The sequence below is a fragment of the Anopheles cruzii genome, chromosome 3 (genome assembly GCF_943734635.1).
Source record: "Anopheles cruzii chromosome 3, idAnoCruzAS_RS32_06, whole genome shotgun sequence".
In the NCBI taxonomy this organism is placed as follows: Eukaryota; Metazoa; Arthropoda; class Insecta; order Diptera; family Culicidae; genus Anopheles; species Anopheles cruzii.
Genome location: NC_069145.1, coordinates 82,725,380 through 82,745,654, shown reverse-complemented (window position 1 = coordinate 82,745,654; position 20,275 = coordinate 82,725,380). Strand labels below are relative to the sequence as shown.

The following is a 20,275-nucleotide window of genomic DNA, read 5'->3' as shown; positions in this document are numbered from 1 at the left end:
AGACGCATGTCGAGCGAAACGGAACGTCAAATCGATTCGAAAGATGAATGCTCATCCCCCGGGGATGAGGTGTTTTTGTGTGCGGGGTGCGGTGGAAGTGCATTCGTCGTGTGACCAGCTGTTGTGGGGTGTTGTGTGCGTGTGGTTTCGTGTTTTCAATTGTTTTTCCTTCCTTTCTTTTTCCGTGTTCTGCAGTGAATTCTAGTGATTAGGGTTAGCGAAGAGATTTAGTGTCGATCGGCGGGAGGGTGTGTGTGTTTGTGGGGAAAAGAGTTGATTCAGTGTTGCACGTGCGCGAGATCCTATTGCGTCCTAGAAGCACGCGTGGTGTGGTGTGATGTGGAGCCTCGGAGCCGCTCGGAGCAGCGCGCGGCCCGCAGGCATGGCCACGAAGGAGGAGGAATGTAGAGGGCGTTGCAGTCTTCGCAGCCGCCGGTCGCCACCGGCGCTACTAGTGGCCGCCCATCTAGTGTTAGTGTTTAGTCTTAACGTTGCGCTCGTCGCGAGTAAGCACCACCACCAGCAGCACCACCAGAGCCCTGGTGGTGACGGTGGCCAGGAGTTCAAATTCGACCCAACGAACAGCTTTATCAGCCTAGTGCTGCCCCACGACACATATCCGGGCTACAGCATCCAGCAGTTTACGGCCAACTTCACCGGTCCGAACGCACCGTTCTCGTCCATCTCGTCGTATTCGTCGAAGCCGCTCAACTACCGGCTGCTGGAGACGGACTACTCGAAGTACTTCACCGTGCTCGAGGACGGCATGGTGATGACGACGGCGGACCTGTCGCCGCTGGTGAATCGCCCGGTCAAGCTGGTCGTGCTGGAGGAAACGCCCAACTCGACGGCCACTCACCAGCTGCAGCTGTACGTGATGAACCGCAAGGATATGCTCCATTTTCCGGCCCTTCCGGCCGACACGGTGGGTCAGCTGAGCGAGAACCGCGAGCCGGGGGCCCGTGTCCGCGACCTGCCGCTCCTGCAGGCGAACTCGGTGCGGGGTGCCAAGACGATCATCTACACCATCACGGCCGGTAACGAGGGCCGAGAGTTTGCGCTCGAGGACAGCTCGACCGGCGAGATCCAGGACACGGTGCGGATCGAGGATCCTCGCAAGCACGGTGTGTGGCTCGTGGCAGCCCAGCCGCTTGATCGCGAGCACCGCGACACGTACAGCGTGGTGGTGGAGGCAACGGATGCACGCCAGATTAACCGGGCCGAGGTGCACCTTCCGGTGCGCATCACCGACGTGAACGACAATCGGCCAATCTTCGCCAAGCCCGACTACCGGTTCACGGTGACGGGCGTGAAGTCGACGACTCCGGCCGGCAACGAAACCATCACCTGGCAGCGCTTCACCAGCCTCGGCAAGGTGGAGGCCAAGGATGCCGACGGGGACCGGGTCGCGTACAGGCTGACGGCCCCCAGCAACACGATCGTGATTGTGCCACAAACCGGCGAGCTTCTGCTGGCCGGTGAACCCGACAACGAAGGCGGCGGCGGCGGCCCGGAACTGTTCGTCGACGTCGAGGCGCACGATCTGCGCACCCCGAGTCTGAAGAGCGAACGGGCGGCCCGGGTCCTGGTGGAGTTTGTAGCCCCGGATCCACCGGTTCCGGTGATCGTGCAGCATTTGGGCCACGAGTACCAGCACTCGCACCGGCGTGACAAGCGGCGGGTGACGAGGGCGGTTCGGCCGACCAAGCGCATCGAGTTCACGGAGGCCGACGGGGACAACGAGGGGCGGCAGGTGTTCCAGCTCGAGAAGGAAACGGACCGCGAAACATTCAAGATACGCGACGAAAACCCGTGGGTCACGGTCGAGACGAACGGGGCGGTGCGCGTGAAGAAGAAGTGGGACTACGAGGAGCTTGGGCCGGAGAAGACGATCGACTTCTGGGTGATCATTACCAACCAGGGACACAACGGTGAGTAGACGGTTCCTGCCCGCGATCATCGCGTTCGTCGCTTATCGCTCGCTGATTAACGCCGATTCGATTAGCTTCCTCCAACTGTGCGGCGGCGATCGTAACATTTGCATGTTTTTAGTTGCCCAGCCATTAGCGATCGGTGGTCTAATCAGTGTCTGGCTCCGACCAGTCGATAATCTGTGGCTCTTGGGTTGGATTATGTGGACCCGGACCCGGCGTGAGCTCTATGGCGTCATCATAGTTTAGCGCCAACGTTCGCTACCGAAACTGTTGATGGCCGCCGCCGCCAGAGCGATCAGATGGTGCCGGTTCAAGAGAGGCCTCCGATGGGTTCCACTTTGTTTTAAATGTGCGTTTCGAGGTTTAAGTATATTTCCTCTGCCTCGGGGGATGATGATATCTGGCGTCTGCTTTCGAGAGCGATTAATCCTATGAAATATCATTTTTGGTTCTTGAGGGGAAGAATGAGGGGACGCTTGAGTGGAAGAATTGCGTAACTCGAACACTCGAACGAAATATACAGGATGTTCCATCACGACCCATACTATGTAAATGTTAAATAAGTCCGCTATTTGTTAGTCGATTTTAACAAATGAGCAAGATTTATTTAGAGTACAGAATGCCGTTTATTAACAATTCACTCAGAATACAATATCGATCAAATGACCATAAATTGATCCATGACTAAGACGGCCTAGATTGAAGTTCCAGAATTTGGCCAATTTGTCAAAATCGACTGAAAAATGGCGGAGTTATTTAACATTTCAATAGTATGGATCGTGAAGGAAAACACCCTGTACTTCGCAGTAGTAACGTTTGAGAGATTGTACTGGATACTGGATACTCTGCTCTGGGGCCATGCCAGAAGTTGTGTTTGGATTGTTAACCGATGTTTGGCTGGCGCGCCACACAAGTGCCGGCAGTGATCGATGTGACGGATCAATTTACCGCGCAGAGCAACGGTCCGCGAGATCCGGAAGATAGCCAGCACCTAGCGAGAGAGGGCACACGTCGGCCAGACACTCCAATTAATTTCCTAGCATTGTGAATCTCTTGCGAAAACCCGTTCCCCCGTCTCGGTGGTAAATCGATATCTCGAGACGATTGCGCAGGCAGCGAACCCGCAGCAATTGGAACATGACAGTTCGAAGCGTAAAGGTCTATGACGGAAGGACAGGCCCCAAGATTTGTGTTGATTATTCATGTGAGTGTTTGGTTTGTGCTTTCTTTTTCCTTCCTTCGGGAGTAGCTAATCATCCAACAAGTGGCCCCCGGGTTCGAGGCCACCATTGTTTGGGCACCGCGGAGTAGCTCTCCGAATGGAGGCCCCCAACTATGATTTCAATATGTTGGCAGTCGCTGAGGGAGTCCTGCCAAAATGTGTAAACATATAACGCCCCGCGCGCCTAGTCAGAGGGATTTTGGATGAAATGTCGGATGGGGCGGAAGTGGTGTGGTGGTGCGGTAGTGAGACTCGACAAGGGTTCGCATAAATTTGATCTCATCGAGGAGCTGCTGGGCCGTTGCTTGGCCCCGTTGAGCTTCTTGCGCAAGTGAAAGAAACATAGGACGGTAGTCGAATGCGCCCGCCTATTTTAATGCCCATTTCCGTTTGCCTTTCGATAAATTTTGGTGCATCCAAAGAGTTCGAAAATGGCCGTCACTCGCTCATGACACTTCCTCCTATACGAAGGCCTGTAGGCGCCGCCACCACCAGACTCATCGCAGGATGAATATTTAAATTGAATGTAATGAAAATTTATTATTCCGAGCGGAGAGCGCAAAGGCCGGCCGGTGGTCGGAGGAGGAGAGGGACCGTTCGGAGGGACACTCACGCCCTGTTAGCAGCTGGTTAGCAGAGTGGTTAACGTCGGTAATTTGGTGGCTTTTCCAGCTGCTATTAATTGGCACTCGTGCGCCCTTACACGGGGTAGGGTTGACCACCGCTATTGTGTGTGTTTGGGTGCCTCTTTTCTTACGCTTCTGGTGGTCAATGGCCACAATCACCAGCACCACGGAGTTAAGTGGGCTGTGCTGGGAAAGCATTTTCTTTCTCCCATTTGCGCTTTGCCTTTGCCGCCCATTAATGTTAATCACAAGCCAAGCACGGCCGGAGGCGAACGAAGAAAATCATTCTAATTCGGGACGGGACCATAAAATCTGATGCGCAGCAGGAGCGCGTGCGTGCGTGTGTTTGTTGCGCGTGCTAGACGATTGGCAGCATTGCGCCAATCATAATTTGTAATTTCCGTCACCACCCTGTCGTCGCCATCGTCGCAGATGGTGTCAATGCGCCAAATAGAATGGGGTCCCCCACTTCGGAAGAGAGATCCCTGAGGAGGTTCTTCCGGGTACGCCGAAATAGGCGGGGCGCCCAATCGGCAATGGAACAACGGGCACTTGGTTTGGTGCAAAATACTTAAAGAAGGAAAGGCGTCAATTATCGGGCCCTCTGGTTGCGTGCTTTACGAAATCACAGCTGGCTGTGGATGGAAATTGTTGCGCTCCACATCCGGGCACCGCCATTTTTTGTCCGGTGCCAATTTTTAAGCGCCCCGAAAGCGGCACCCGGTACGTTATGGACACATTTTGATTGGGAGAACCCAACATAAACGGTGTTCTTCGTTCTCGCGCATACCGAAATATTGTGCCGCGTTCCGTGACGGGGATTCGCCCAAACTCGCCAGTAGTCCCTAGCGCACCGCGCCGTACACGCCAGTCAGTAAAATTTATTGTCCCACGAGCGCGCCGCGATTTCTGCAACTCACAAAATGTGTCATGCTTGGAACATGAGAGAAGGATTTTTTTTTTCTGGTCGGTTGGGCGCCAATCCCGTTGACGGGGAGGAGGCCTCGTTATGCTGCTGTGTGTTTATTTTGACGTGAAATGATGAAGACACTTTTCCAGCGTCCGTTTTTTGTGCCCGTTCCGGTTGATTTTGGCACTACGGACCGCGCTCTAGTGCTACGAACACATAAAATTCCGATATGTTGACAGATTTATGATGCACGCTGATGTTGCTGTTGAATGTAACGTGTAACGCCCGATGAGATGTGAAGCGTGAGTACAGCGTGGTGGTGGTGGCCACGGCAATCAGGCTGTCAGAGCCGGGGTTTCTGCGAACGGCGGCGCGTATGCAAACATACAGGGGCTACATTTTTTTGGCAATATATTAATATTTTTCCACTTTTTTCCACATGGATGGTTTCCGGTTTTCCGCCTGCAATCTGCCATTTTTCTCCGGATTTCGTTGGATCGGCAAAATGAGAGCATGAACACATGAATGTTGTGGGGCTTGAGGACGTTGTGTAGGCTGATTGGCTCCGGAGCGTTCACCCAGCGTTGTTTATTATACTGCGTTGCTGGACAAGCGGTAGAGGGTTTCAGCTCCCTCGGGGACCGGCGTCTTTTCCGATCGAGCTAAGTTCAGACTGCGCCAAGTCAGTGAACTTTGGCCTCTTCCCCTACGCATTTTGGGTACTTTCCGGGGTTATTCTTCCCTCACGGTTCCGGAAAGCCACACACACGGCGGGGTGGTGTTGGTAGAAGTGGCGCTGATGCTGACTCATGGTCTTCCGTTGGCCCCCGGGGAAGACGCCAGCAGATATCTCGCACCGTACTTGACTGTGAGGGTGCCGTGGGTGTTCGAATCAAAAAGAAGGTTGGTTCATTGAGGAACGCGGAGAAGCATCGAAAGTGAAACGGACAGCCGGCCATTGGCGCGCACTGATGGGAAGGGAAGAGCCCATTCGGTTGCCTGCCAGGTGGTAATAAACTAATGTTGCCAAATTTATGCTTCAAACGTCGTAAATCGTGATGATGCTGGCGCATGATAATCCTTGTAATGGCAACGGGTTCGATAAATTCACTTCGCACCTTTTGCTCGATATAAAAATGGATTATCGGAATCGGGCGTTGATTGGCAGCGAAGATAAACGGTGGTTCGGGTGCGTGCGTGTGTGGCAACATCCGCCACCAAACCGAAAAGTGCTTCCCGTTTCCAGCGCTCCGATTCATTAGCCAAATTCCAGCGCGCGCGCCCGCAGTGTGTTTCTCGTTCCGACGCGAGCATGTTTCTCCGGCGAACGCTGTGGAAAGACACGGATCAAAATAAGATGCCGCCGGGGCCCGGGGGTTACAAGGGATAAGGCAGTGTTCGCTGGCCAGCAAAGGTCTGGCATGTGTTTATCTAACGGGTTGCTTTCCAGAAGCCAAGCTGCTGCTGCTCGGAAGCGCTTCTCTCGACCTGATCGCCACGTCCATGATCGAGGCACACAAAAAGCAATCCTTATAAATATTCAATTCTCGCGCGCGACGGCAGACACTGTTTTGTGTGTGTGAGTGACCGAGAGAGATGTATTAACAAAGATGTTTACATTTGGCCCCAAAAAGATAAATAGTTGTTAGGCCGCGCGAACGCGTCTGTTTGGATGCATTAAAATGATGCATTTGTCGATTTGCTGTGGAAGAGTACGTTCTTTTGCCTCTCACTCACCACATCTTGCGGGTCAGTAGACAACAAGAAAAATGCATGCACCCGACAACAATCACACACACACAGACATAAATCTATTTTTCTATACCCTTTGGGGCTAAAATTGAACCAAACTTCTTCTCCGTCCATCAATTACAATCGCCGAGCGGGGTCTTGCGCTGCACACAAGACAACTCTCAAGTCAAGTCTCTATTGCTTTCTGTAACAATGTGTTTTCTAAGGTTGTTGGCCCTTCGTCAACTCCCTCTGTCACGGCAGTCCCGGGATTATTCAACCCAATGGCATGCGTTGCCGACTTCTCTATCAACAGGGACATTTTAGTCAAACACGGGGAGCATAATTTCACCCAAGGCTTCGCACTCCCCCCGAGGCTGACGGCCGGCCGGCAAATAAATATTCTACGAATTTCATTTGATTGACTAAACAATGCATCGGTCATCCCCCCCATCAACGTGCCGCACATCACATCATTCGACAATACGCGTTATCCTATCGATGATCGTTGTCCATCTTTTCGTCGTTTTTTTATCTTTGTTAATTGAATCAGCAGGTTTGATTGCAATCATGTTTTATGAATCGAACCCGATCCGAGGACGGGTGCGTACCCCAAACACACCACCACAACGGTGAACCGAATCCCGAATACCGCATCAGCGGCAGCATCAATAATGCGCATTTATATTCGCACGCGGGCTGGGCCTTTCCGAAACGCGCCTAGCTGCTGAGTCCGGGGGTTCCGGGATTCCGGGACGAATTATCGTCGTAATGCGGGGCGGCGAGCGTCGGGAGACGATAAATTGGCCGGTAATGGCGAGCGGCTGGCGCGCGGAGATTAAATACGTCCGCTCCGCCCAGCGTTCGCCGGTTGTTTTTGTGCATTGGAATGCATTTAGCAGCGACGAATGCTCCATATTTCATCCATTAGCAGAGCGGGATGCGCATTTGCGTGCCGCTGCCCGTCTTTAATTACTCATGCACCGGAAATTTGCACCGGAATCGGTTTTGTGGTGATGCCAGTCCCCGGCCGATGTGAAGTCGTGTTTTGTGTTGCGTCTGTTATTAATTTCGTTGCGCTTTAGTGTCGCGAAATGCGATGCGCTTCGCTCCGAGGGTTTATGTTGCGCACCCCTTTTTTCCCGTTCGATAGGTAACTGTCGTGTCCCTCCGTTTTTCTGTTGGTGCCGCCGGCAAATGACCAAACGCGTGTGCGCTGGGCGTCGGGCTTTAAATTTTATTATGCACTTTGCACACATAGTTTGATGTTTTGATGCGGGGAGGACTGGCTTGGGCCAATATTCGGCCCCACCTATTCGGGATGATGGGTCGATTGCGTTGATTAATTTAATTGTTTATAAAGTGGTTTTATGTGCGGCAAACGAGTTGCGATAACAATTTAGTTTATTTCGCACCACGCCGCGCGTCATGCTTTTGCGTGTCGTGATGAGTGTGTGGGGCCATAAAATGGACCCATTAAACACGCAGCATAAATAACATGCGTCATGCTTCTTGCGTTAACTGAGCAGCGTGCGTGAGTACTTCGTTCATGCCTCAAAATGGCCCAGTTTTTTCCCCGAACCCGAAGCATCATTTAATGTCCTGCTGACCCAACTGCCTGCCGTAGCGGCGTCGAAGATCGTGTTTAAAAGAAAAGGTGAGCCGAAGATCCGTCAAGCGTTGACAACACCTCTGGACGGCTGCCTTTTTCGTCGCCAGAAAGGGCAGACACACCGCACGGTTACGGTGATGCAAAGGTCAAGCATAAATCAAACGCTGACCACCGCTTCGTCGTTGCGTGTGCGGTCGAGGTACCAAAACACGCGGAATCGCGCGTCGCTCCCCTGCTCAGCGCTGGTAATAAAGTGACGCGCTTTTAATGTCCGCCTCTAGGTGGAGTGATAAAGGTGTAAAGATGTTGCCTTCTTTAGGATATGCCGCCACATAGGAAAATGGAGCACATACGGGGGACCGAAACTGCTGGTCGGTCGCGTTTGTTTCACTTTATGATAAAAAAATCTGAGAACTCCAATCCGTTCTTCGTTCTCTTCGCTCGGATATTCCGTAACTCCACGATACTCTCGAGAGATGATTTTATTTCTCAAATGCCAAACTAACACATGGACTGAAAAGTCCCGGACCTGAGAAAGAGAACGCGTTTTTTCTTGCTCAAAATTGCCTTTAATCATCAACGTAATCTCCATCGAGAGCCACACAATCATTCAGGCACCGCTCTAACATTTCCACTCCACTATCGCAAAACGATTTATCTTACAATTGGCCTCAGTTTCAGCGATAACCTACTCATATAATAATCGCTGTCGCTTCCCTTCTCAAGATAGTCGATGCATCATCGACGCGAAAATTCCGGTTCGTTCGTCTTTGGTCAACAGTGAGTAAGAGCGGCACTTACTTTGAAGAGACCTTTCTCATATTCAAATGCTTATGCAATGTAAAGCCAACACGTTCTTTTGATATCTTTACAACGTTAGCTAACTCACGCAACTTCACTTGTCGATCATTCGAAACAATGTTGTGGATTTATTTATGCATTCTGGTGTTTCGCCATCTCATTTGGACGTTAACTGCGTTCTGACTTTTTTCTGATGAAGCTTAATCCTTAACACAATAACTCACAAACTCAACATGGAATATTATGAAATTTAGACAGCTCTCTTTTGAATGTAATAAGACTAGCGACATCTATGTGTTATGTCCGAGACTTTTCCACCCATTCGTTAATCCCACCTAAGGGAGCAAGAACTAAGGGCTTAATTGGCGCGTATGAAAATGTCGACCTTCCTTCCGCCAACCATTTGAACATACTTTTTCTGTAAACCCCCCTTGGGACCAACGACGCTGCTAATTGCTTTCCTCTAGAACAACGCCGAAGGTCCTCTGTTACCAATCTGGGTGAACGAAATTTGATCCGTTCGCCACTCGATTCCGCTACTCTGCGCCGTGGCTGAGTGTGAGCAAGAAAGCGAGACAGCTACATGCGGGGATCCATTATGCACACATGTGGTGTCAGTGCGCTCCACTTGCCCCGTTCGTTCCGATCACATGGCCCCCGCGGTGAGCCATGTGTCCCCCATAGAGCACACCGTCATCCCACCCAAGCAGGGCTCTTCATTCGCCGGTGCCGTTGCAAAAAACAAAACCCTATCTTCCGCCCGAAGGCCAACGTGTATGTGTGTGTCGCGTAGCAGCATAATGATGCCACCGCCAAGAGCCGCACAACTTAGTCGAGCCGATGTTTGCATTCTTGGCCAAAAACCCCTGTCTGTGCGTGTGTGTGGCTTCTTTACACTGACCCCCTAAGACTCGCGCCGACGGCAAACTTTATCCAAATCATTTTTGACATCGCGCACATGCCCGGGGCGCGCATACACGCCAGGAGTTGATGAGTTTCGCTCCCACTGCTACGCTCCGTGCCCCTCCGTTAAGACCCCTTCTGCTCTCTTTCCGTCTTTCTTGTGCCATGTTTTGAATGAAGGTTTGTACGGCAACGAACACGAATCCATTATGCTGGGCGTTTCGACCGGCAGCATACTCTTGCATGTTATGCTGCTGCACCAGACCTTTTTGCGCTGAGGGGGAAAGAAGATCGAAAGCAACGCACACGCGGCGCCCCACTCGGCTTCTTTCCGCGTTTTTTTTTTGTGGAGGATCCAGCCGCCGTGCTCCGGATGTCACTGCGCACGCTTACGCGCAACGACAGTTGGCCGCCGGTTACTCTCGGTTCCTACCTCTTTGCACTTTGGTGCCGAAATGTATGCAAAAACCCGGCCCCCGATGATGACGGCACGCGTGTGAAGCAGCATGCTGGCGGAGGTGCATAGTACGCGGGAAACGGAAACACAGTCCTTGCGGAAGCAGGCGGCGGCTTTTCCTTGTTTCTTCTGTGTTCCTCGGGCCCGGTGCCGGTTGAAGAGGCTTTATTCGTTTTATACGCCGTTTCCCTACCAAAAACGGCTTCGAATTGTTGTGAGCTTCCCTCTTGAAGGCAGCCGAGGCGGTCCCGAAGAGAGAGGACGGCAGGAAGTGGCATTGTTATGCTGCGGCCGCCCAGCTTCTTGCGAGTCGCGAAAAAAAACGCTCCTTGAACGTGTGTGTGTGTGTGGGTTCTTGAGGCGCGAGCAAATAATAATAGCAGCCGGAAGGAAGGAAGCCTTCCCGACGGTGTAGCGCAAGGATCGCGCGCGCAGCGGACGCAATGCTGCCCGGGCTTCGGCAGAGTTGTTGTCGTCGTCAGCTTAATTTATATTTCTACCTCTGGAAGGATTTTCTGGTGCCTGCACATTCCCCAGAGGTGGTATATCGATTGAGAAGGTATGATTTCCTAGCTCGCGCGTTCTCCGTTGTTATTTTAACAAGAAGTCCACCGGCTTCGACAGAAAGCTCCCCGGTGTTCGTTTTATCTGCAAATTGAATTTCAATTACCGGCTTGAGCCGCGGAGCGCGCACATCAAAGTTGATCAAGGAAAACATACCGATGAACAACTAAAGCAGGACGACGGCATCGTTTGTTGTCCGTGCGCGCTCTCAATTGTCGGAAACCCATCGATCGCTCGCCGTTCGACTTGGAAAATGATTTATTGCTAGCCAGGGCTCTGTAGCTCTAGTAGCGCATATCGAGGCAAAGGAACCTTGTTGTGGTGATGGTCTGGATTCGAAATTCGATTGTTTGCGCCTCTCTTACGCGAGATGCCATTAGGAAGGAAGCGTCGTCGTTTGCGCTCTCTCTCGAGTCCGTCCGTGTGTAATATGGCCCGTTTGACATCATTTATGTTGCGAGATTGGTAAGAGGCTCCCGGAATCGGACCCTCGGTTTGTTGACGTTGTAAAATGGAAACAGGAAACTATTAAGAAAATAAATAATTGGACCTCCGCGTGTACCGTGTGTTGGGTTTCTTCGGGACCCTAGAAAGGGGACTAGCGTTTCGGAAAGGAAGCCAAAAATTCAATCAATCGGAGCGGTTGGCGGGCGAGCGGGTGTGGCGTTTTTCGAACCTCACCCTCTGGGGAAGTGGACCGCTACGACGCCGATGACGACGGTCAAGGTTGGGTGCGCGGATCCGGCTGATTGGGCTGATGCTAGTTCCGCCACTCTGAAAATTATTATTTCCATGCACTTTCGGCTTCGCTCGAATTCGCCCTTGTTGATGAATGCTATTCCATTGGTGTAACGGCCGACAATAGCAGAAGCAGTAGCAGGTACTGGGAAAAGGTATGGCTACAGAGTTTCCCTTCCGAGAGGGACAGAGGACGCCGCTGCTCAACGGTGTGAGAAAAATGACTTGTTTGTTTATAATCTTTCGGTACACAAACCAATATACAGCTTTTTTTTTGGTTGGGGGGGGAAAGAATCATCGGCCACGTGAATGGCGAATGGTCCGGGTCGCGGGAGACCAATAATAAATCCCAACCGCCGCCGGCGGCTAATTGCGATTCTCGTTCGTACATACCTTTTATTTACTCGCCCAAAATTGTGTGCAGCCCCCGAGGGGTTCTCTGCTGCGCCCAGATGCCGCGTGCGTGATGCTTGTTGGTGCGATCGTTTATTTTCGGTCCTTATGGACCTCACGATGATCTGGAGCGTGGTTTGCGGGAAACACAATGGTCGCGGTGGCAACAGTGTGGTCCTAGTTTCCGTTGGCCATAAATCAAGGATCAACTGTGCCATCGTAATGGGAGTTTTCTGTTTAACTTAGGATATATTCGTTTTTGGGCTTTTCTGGTGTGATGTTCCGTCCGGAGATCATTCTTCGACGGTGCACTCGACCAATAGGTCGATCTTTTAGACCGGAAAACGAACTTCATTTGGGTACAAATAGTGAGCATTGCTAATTCGAAACATCCGCCAAAGGACGAAGGTCCCAAGGGCGAGGAAGAACCTATGAACATTACAAGAAAGCAAGTATAGATCACTAATGCACACATTGTAGTCCTATATAAAACCCAAAGGAATTCATTTGGATAACATATTTTAATAAATAAATAATCGGCACGAGTAACGCAATGGCAGAATATCGGAACATGGTTGCGTGATGCTCACACTTTTGCTACCACACAACAGCGAGCACGTACACTGGCAAGAAGCCTGCTGAATTAGCGACATTGACAGATCGTTTCCTCCCCGGCGTGGCAGAAAATCGAAACCGACAAGCTCGCCGGCGGCAAAACGGAAGCGGAGGCACCGAACCGGAAAGCCCGCTCCGTGCGGTTTTCGTGCGCACTCTTTCCCCGCACCGGCCCCCCGAGACAGCAGAATGCAGTTTCGAACACGAGAAGCACCTTTCCGCTGGCCTGGCCGTGTGTAGTTGCTGCTCTTTCACTTTTGTTTGCCCTCCATCATTGCTTCACTGTGCCGTCGTTTATTGGTTTCGTTCATCTAATTGTTATTGACACAAAGCAAAGGCAAGGGGCTTCGGCGTAGAACACCCAGAATTGCCCTCATTGGCGCGCGCGGCCGAAACGTGTGTGGGCTTCTTCGATAAGTTCGCCGGTTCCGTTGTGTCGACGGAAATGAAATTAAAATCTAATTACATTTGAGACTGTTGCGCGCTCGGGCTTACCCGTGTCTGCCGGGGTTGACACATTTCGGGGCATTCTACTCGGCCACATTTCCTTTTCGAATGGCTTTTCGACGCGCACATTCAATATTTCAATGCTTCGTGAGGGAACGGATAAGAAAAGAAAATAATCGTCAGCGACACTCCACTTCGAATCTAATTTTGGCCCGTCGCAGAACGACATCTGCAAAGTATGAATTGATATCCTTACATTATTCGATCCGGGCCGGCCGGCACCGTCTGGCGTTGACGTGGCAAACTTTCTTCCCTCCCAAACCGAGAGAACTATTCTTCCCAAGAATCGTTCCGGCGATGGTCTCGGTGGGCCCCGAGCAGGAAAATCGCTTGCGGCCGGGGACAAAATCAATAATCGAGAATCGAGTTTCTTGTGAAGGGTCGAACGGGAAGAACCGGACAATATTGAGTCTCAAAATGGCAATTTCTTCGCCCGTAGCCGGTAGATCAAACCGCCGTGGGGCTATTTCAATCGCCCCGAAAGTCGAAGTAAATCCCTCGGTAACGGCCAAGTCGCGAACCAAACGGAGTACCTTGGCAGGGAGGGTTGTGGCTGTAGGATGGATGGGCTGTTGTTGAGCTCCTTGATGATCGACGAGCTTGGCGTCGGGGCCGATTGACCAACCGCAAGGATTCAATTTGGCGAGCAGAGCATACATTTCCGGTCGAAAGGTGCGTCCGGTCGGGACAACGGAAAAGAGTTGGTCACCGTTTCCGGCGGTAGCGTGTAGGGTCTCACCGCTAGCCGTACTTTGTGGACTCTCGATGGTTTCGGTGTTTATTTGCCATCTCACCGTATCCTTCTGTAGCCGAGAGCCACATATGGCAGCCGAGTCTCTCGAGGGGCGAGAGACGGTTGGCTGGCTGGCGGAAACTGAGATTATTGCATTGCGCCAGCAGCCAGCGAGCGGGATTGGTTTGACATTTCTGTGAAAACAAACCTTCCGACGATGGCCGCTGCCCGGACCCCGACGACCGTTTATCTTGATCTTTCCGTTTTGTTGGTGTACATTTACTGTTCGGCTTCCTTCATTTCGGTTTCTTCATTTGTACAGCGGCGGCGGCGGGGAGCCTTTTTTGCCTTTCCATTATTCGGGGCCACCGCGCATCGTTTGGTTTGTTCCTAAACGCAACGCCGAACCGGGAACGGTACAATGCACTTCTTAATATCGTCGGTCCAGATCTCCTTCTAAGGCACCACAAAGGGACCGTGCAGCGCTGCTTCACCGGGCGCGCGCAGAGCAAGGACGAAAAGAAACACGGGCAGCAAAGGCAAACAAACAAAAACCTGGGGATTGAGGGATAAGTAAACAAACGACTTGTTATTGTGGACCGCCCGCCGCCCGCCCGGGCACTCCTGTCGATTCCCCGTATATTGTGTTGCGCATTGCAGATATGTGACGTAATTCGTTTTCGGGACGTTTTGAAGTTCTCCTGTACGGATGCAATCGCTCGTCTTTCGGAGGCTCATCCGAGAGCGGATCGAGAACCCAAAAACGCATAAATGTATTTCAGTTGTAGTTCCATGAAGTTTCAAAAGATTTCTCGTAAAGAAGTTTTCCGGAGTTCTTTTGCATGGACAGAAAATTTAAATTAAATTTACAAACCTTTTACACGGATCGTTTCAATTTTCATGCTTTCAAATGTCTCGTTTCCCTTCCATCTTGAGACACTGCAGTGTATCGTGTGCATGAGTGTGTGGGGTGGTATGAATGACGCGATGATCAATATTTACCAACTGGATCAGAGTTGAAGTTTGCGTGAAAAAGCGGGAATGTCAAACAAAAACCTTGCGCCGGAACGACCACCGGCGGCCCAGGAACCGGGGGAGTACGTAGAGAGTGCCTTAGGTAACCCATCTTCTGGCCGCCGAGAAGGCAACGGCATCAGGTTTGCGGTTTTATGTTTACAGTCTGTACTGCATTAACCATACGTGTGCATGCACACAAGGTACGTACTACGAGCGTCCATTAGCTTATTGGTCTCGGCCGGGACGCGGGGACGGAGACGAGCACGGTCGACCCTGCGCCTGTCTGTTACGGGGTGTGGTCGTCGTCCCGGCCAGGAAGCAGGAAGTGGGCGCGTTTTTGTTTATGTTGCGAATTTATATGCAATTTCATGCAAAATTTATTCCGCCGTGTGCGGGAGCCGCGCTGGGACATACGGACTGCGCTTGGCTGGGCTGGGCGTGTGAAGACGTCGGTCGGTCTTATGTTGTTGCCCAGGATCAGCTCGGGTCGGACTCCATCCGTCAGCGAAATAGAAGCCCACCCGGGGGTCCCCACCAGCGACCAGATGGTGGGAACGGAAAACATCTCAATAGTCGCCCCAAGAATGCGCTCCATCAGCAGCAGCGCAGCAGTGTGGTTGGTGGGGAAAACCCGCGGGACCACCGGATAAGACTGGGTCGCGCAGGATAAGAAGCACACGGGCAATGTTCGCAAATATTGGCAAAAGTTTCGCGTCGCTCGAGACCCCAAAAACTGTCGGCTGTCGGTGCACGGGACACTTTACTTCGACATCTTTCGCGCGCTGCGGTCTGGAGCTTTTCAAACTACGAACAATGTCAGCGATCGGAACGGGGCACGGTTTTAATATTAGGTCTAGGTGTTAATTCGTGCGGTTTACAATACATGGCACTGCTCACTAAGTATAACGAATATTTTTGAAATGAAATATATGTTTGACAGCTACTGTCATTACGCATCTAACGCAGTATATGTTTTTTTGCTAAAGTGCAAACAACACCTTTTATAAGCATTTGAACATGTCAAGTTTTGTTCCTTGTAGAGTAGTTTTGCGGGGAGTACTTTTTCATTACTGCTTGCACGGCAGCAAAAGGGGTTCTTGTACCGAATCGTCACTGGTTATGAAAAGGGGAGTTATTACAAGAATCCTAAACGCAAAAAACCCTGCATACAGCTTGGTGAACCAGGGCCACCGCAACTAAAGCAAAATATTCCTTGCGCAAAGGTTATGCTGTGCATATGGTGGGATATGAAAGGTGTGGTATACTTTGAGCTTTTAAAACCTTATTAAATTGTTGAAGGACAATCCCATAAACCACAATTAATCCATTTGAAGTAAAGCTTTGGCCATGAAACGACGGAAATGGGATAAAAGACATGATAAGCTGATTTTTCAAAAGGCAAAACTCGATCCCACATCGCAAAACCGGTCAAAACCTATCTCGAAAATGTCGGATGGGAACTATTAACCCCCCCGCGCTATTCACCAGATGTTGCTCTTTCTGACTAGTATTTGTTCCGTTACATGAGTAACGATTTGGCAGCACAGCGGTTCTTCTCTTATGAAGGTATAGAAAAATGGGTCCCTGACTGGATCGCTGATAAGGATAAGAATTTCTATCGACACGGAATCGAGGAATTACCCGAAAGATGGGAGAAAGTCGTCGCTAACGACGGGCAATACTTTCAATAAGTTAGTTATACGTTATGTTGTTGTAATTAGGTTATAAATATTGAATAAAAACCGCACGAATTAACACCTAGACCTAATAGAATTCTCGGGGAAATAATGTGAAACCTTACTGGGACGGGGAAATGGCAAATTTTCCCTGCCCTTCCGAAATACATTTTTGGAAAACCGACAAAAGTCATTGGGAACCGTTTCTTTTTTGTTGTCATAGAATTGGCTGGCTTCTCTCTTTGCTCAATGTGTTTGTCCATTTTTTGGCCCGAAAAAGTTTTCCGTTTGTCACGTATTTCGGTCGGCTGTTGGCCGGTAGTAGTGGCAGACTTTTTGTATTGGCCAGCCTTTGGCCGTACGTCAAATGGCTTGGGGAGGAAATTGAAAAACGTTAGGAAAAGTTTTCACGGAAAGAACCCCCGGAATGTGTGCCGCTTTGACCCCGACTTGCTGGGGTTTCCTTTTACTTTTCCGCTATTGCTCAATTTATTGTGTGGATCGGTGGACCTTTTAGCAGCCCTCATTGGCCGCGGCAGGTCGTTCCTTGTGGGAGATTAAAAGCGAAATAAAAAGCCTGCTCTTGTGTCGCCGGACTGTTGTTTGGCAAACACAGCAGCCACAGTAATGTTGTTGACCGGCGGGTCAATCCGGGATAGGCCCGGGAGAGTGTTCTGAGGTGTGGGGTCGCGAAAGAAGTGAAAACACTAAAATCAACGGCCTCCACAAATACTATGCATAGCTGATCACAGGGGCGATACTTTTCAATTATTAACAGGCTCATTCTGGCCGGCCTCATTTCCGGAGAAGTTCCCACGAAGTGTGGCACGGATTTATTGGTCTTTTGATTCACTTAGCCCGAAGTTGGCTTGCAAAAATTAAAACAGTCAACCACAGCTGCCCCTCAAACGGTGGTAGTGGTGGTGGTGCCGTGACGGCGCGCCGTCTCGTCCTGGCGTCACGCGGCACACGTTAAGCGCCGCCAGCGCATAAAAATGAGCGCGCTCCGAAATGAAATTAGACCCAATTTGCATATTTATCCGCATCTCGACGCGCTGGCCGCCGAGTAGGGTTCCGGGAGATTCGTCTGGGATTGCCGGCCGGCCGGCCGCCCACAGCACTGCACTGCTGCACTATCGAGGCGCAGGATATTTGTGAACCTGCACCTCGTAGGGTTCGAAACGATTTCTCGGCCCTTCAACCCAGTGCGGCCGGTTCTCACCTAAATCGTCGACCTCACGTTCCGGAAATAAATCATAAAATCTAATAAAATAAGGTATTGCCATCATTTGAATAATAGATTTTGTGGCGCAAGTGCGCCGTTTCCCAATTATTTATAGCTCGAAAGGGTCGGCGCACTATGACCGGAAGGCTGCTGGTGGACCTTCCCGTTTCTGGGGGCATCGGCAACGTTCCGGGGATTCCAGGGACTGACTGACGCCGTTTTGGAAGCTGTTTGTCTTTGACTTGCTCTGGGCCTGGGGGTTATTTATTTGGAAGCAGTTTGCAGTAGCCCTGCTTCTCTGCTGCCTGGGCATAAGAGATAATCGGTTCCGAAAGGAGTTGGCGCAAAACTCCGTCTTGAAGCAGACGACACCATCGCTCTGCTCGGAACTGAAGGAAAGCCGCGGCAGCATTAGACGTTGATGTATCATCTTTCCACTGTGGCGCGCGGTGCTAACGGTTAAAATGGTTAAACAATAGGGTATTAGATTCACTCTGGCCGTTGTAGCGTGCACCACCACTGCATGAAGTGCGGCAGCTGACGATAGGCTGCCAAGAAGTACGCATCAAGTTTGCGCAAACGTCCGGACGCGAGGAACGCGCGGTGTTGAAATTAAATCCTGCACACATTATTTCACCATTTGCTTCCGAATAACGGATTCTCTTGCAGCCGGGCGAGAAGCGCTCGCTCTACCGCTCAGTTACCTCGCTGCAATCCCTTTTGTTCCGGAGGTTTCCGGTTTCACCGAACTCTCCTTTCTTGGCCCACGGTGGCCAAAGAATACGAGTATCGGTTTTGTAGAGTCACTACGAGTCGATTGAAATAAATAGTGGCACACCGAAAAGTATCCGCATTGTGTGGGATTATCATGCAGCTTTTGCAGTGTCCGTTACTTGTCCGGCGATGGGAGAGATCCGTTTAATGGATTCCCTTTTCAATTACTTATTCCATTCGAGCATATCCCATCGATCGCACATGGCGTCGCCGTTTTTCGGGCTAATTCTTCACCAGACAGTAAAAATTAATTATTTTCCTTTCGCTTTGGTCCCAAGCTCAGAACAACTTCCATTAGCCGGCGCTGGTTGGGGTCATAATCCTTCGGGAAATGTAGCAGACTATACATTTTCCTAGCCGCACGTGAAGGTGGTGGGCGCCACGTCCTGGAGACAACTCCGTGCGTCCCGCCAAAACTGCACCGGAAGCGACAGGGCGTTCCAGCCGTCGGCCTTCGGGTTTTGAAACAAGAGTGTATGAGACGGAGACGGCTGGGTTGGGAAAATCGATTCCAGACACTCTTTTATTCTTTCCGTTTTTGCTAGCGAATCCCTTGCAAAACACGGGCCCCTTGTTCTTTTCCCCTTTGGTGTGGCTTCGCAAAACTGCCGCCCATCGGGCCGTGTGTCGTGGTAGCCGGGTTGTCATCCTCCTACACGGCGCGACGGTGGCGTGATAGACACAAAAGAAGCGCAATAAAAAGAATGTTATCGTGAATTGTTTTTACACAACTTTATTGCAAAAAGTATCTTGTATCCTTGCTCGATTCTGAGAGAGAGCGTCTCTTACTTTCGATGATCTTAAGCTAACGAGGCCTTGTTTTTTGCTATGCTCAGCATAGTCTCTGCCGATCGTTCGTCGCCTGGGTGGCGTGACTTCGTTTGTGCTGAGCCCAGTGTTTACATCAACGCACCTCACTTCTCTTTGAAAAGGCTCCCTTATCCAGCACAATCCATTATGTTTTCCGGAACAGGATTCTTGCCGTCCAAACTGTGTTTGCCGTTCAATCGTTTGGCGGAAACTTTTCTAGTTTCTCGATTGTTCCGCGCAACTGCTCGTGTCCGTCTGCACTATTCCGGAAAGATGCCTCCTGTTGGGGGAGGGAACCCGATTCCCGATATCGTGCAGACGGGAATTGAGTTTTCTTCACTTCCGCCGACTGCATTAGCCACGCCACCGGAAGCCGGCGGTTGCAAAAAAAGGAAGAATCCTCCCCCAGGTCGTCGGTTTTAATCCCCTCCGGGTGGAATTAGATTGTATCGAGTGAGGTACCAGACTGCTCTGCGCTCGTTCTGCTGCTGCCACCGAGTGGAAACCCATTTACCGATGAAGTTTTCCTGCGTGCAATTCAATAAAAATAACTCAATATTTAAGCCCGCTTCATGTACCGCCGTGAAGAGATACGCTCAACAGAGTCCTGGAAGGGTGCGCGGTGTGCGCTCGGGACGAAGGCGAATCGAAATAACATCACGCGAAATCTTAATTTATCGCCACACTGCCGTCAGTACGAGGAAAAGTGCAATTTCATTAAGGCCAAGGCAAAGATTTATGGACATCCTCGAAATCTTCAGCTGCGGAAAAATGTGTGCCGTTTAAGCTGCGAAGTTTCCGCACGCACCGTGTTATGGTAGCTATGCAACGGTCCCGGCCCAAACTATGCTGTTTTAATAGCCCCCACCAGCGGGTTTGGCGAGCGAAACAGGGGCCCAAACTGTGGCCGCGCCTGATGATGTTGCTGCGCTGATGATGATGATGAGTTGATTTTGTGGTGATCCCGACAAACCCGCATCGACTACCGACTACCGGGTCGGCCATCACCGGAAAGCCCCTAATATTT

General features: G+C 51.0%; 1 protein-coding gene across 1 annotated transcript in view; it reads left to right on the top strand.

Annotated features, from left to right (window-relative positions):
• The first annotated feature begins 382 nt into the window (after positions 1–382).
• Positions 383–20,275, top strand: part of LOC128271146 (neural-cadherin-like) — a 68,356-nt gene continuing 48,463 nt past the window's right edge. Inside the window, 2 exon segments of the mRNA XM_053008586.1 lie at positions 383–471; positions 586–1,931. Coding sequence (XP_052864546.1) covers positions 383–471; positions 586–1,931 — 1,435 coding nt within the window.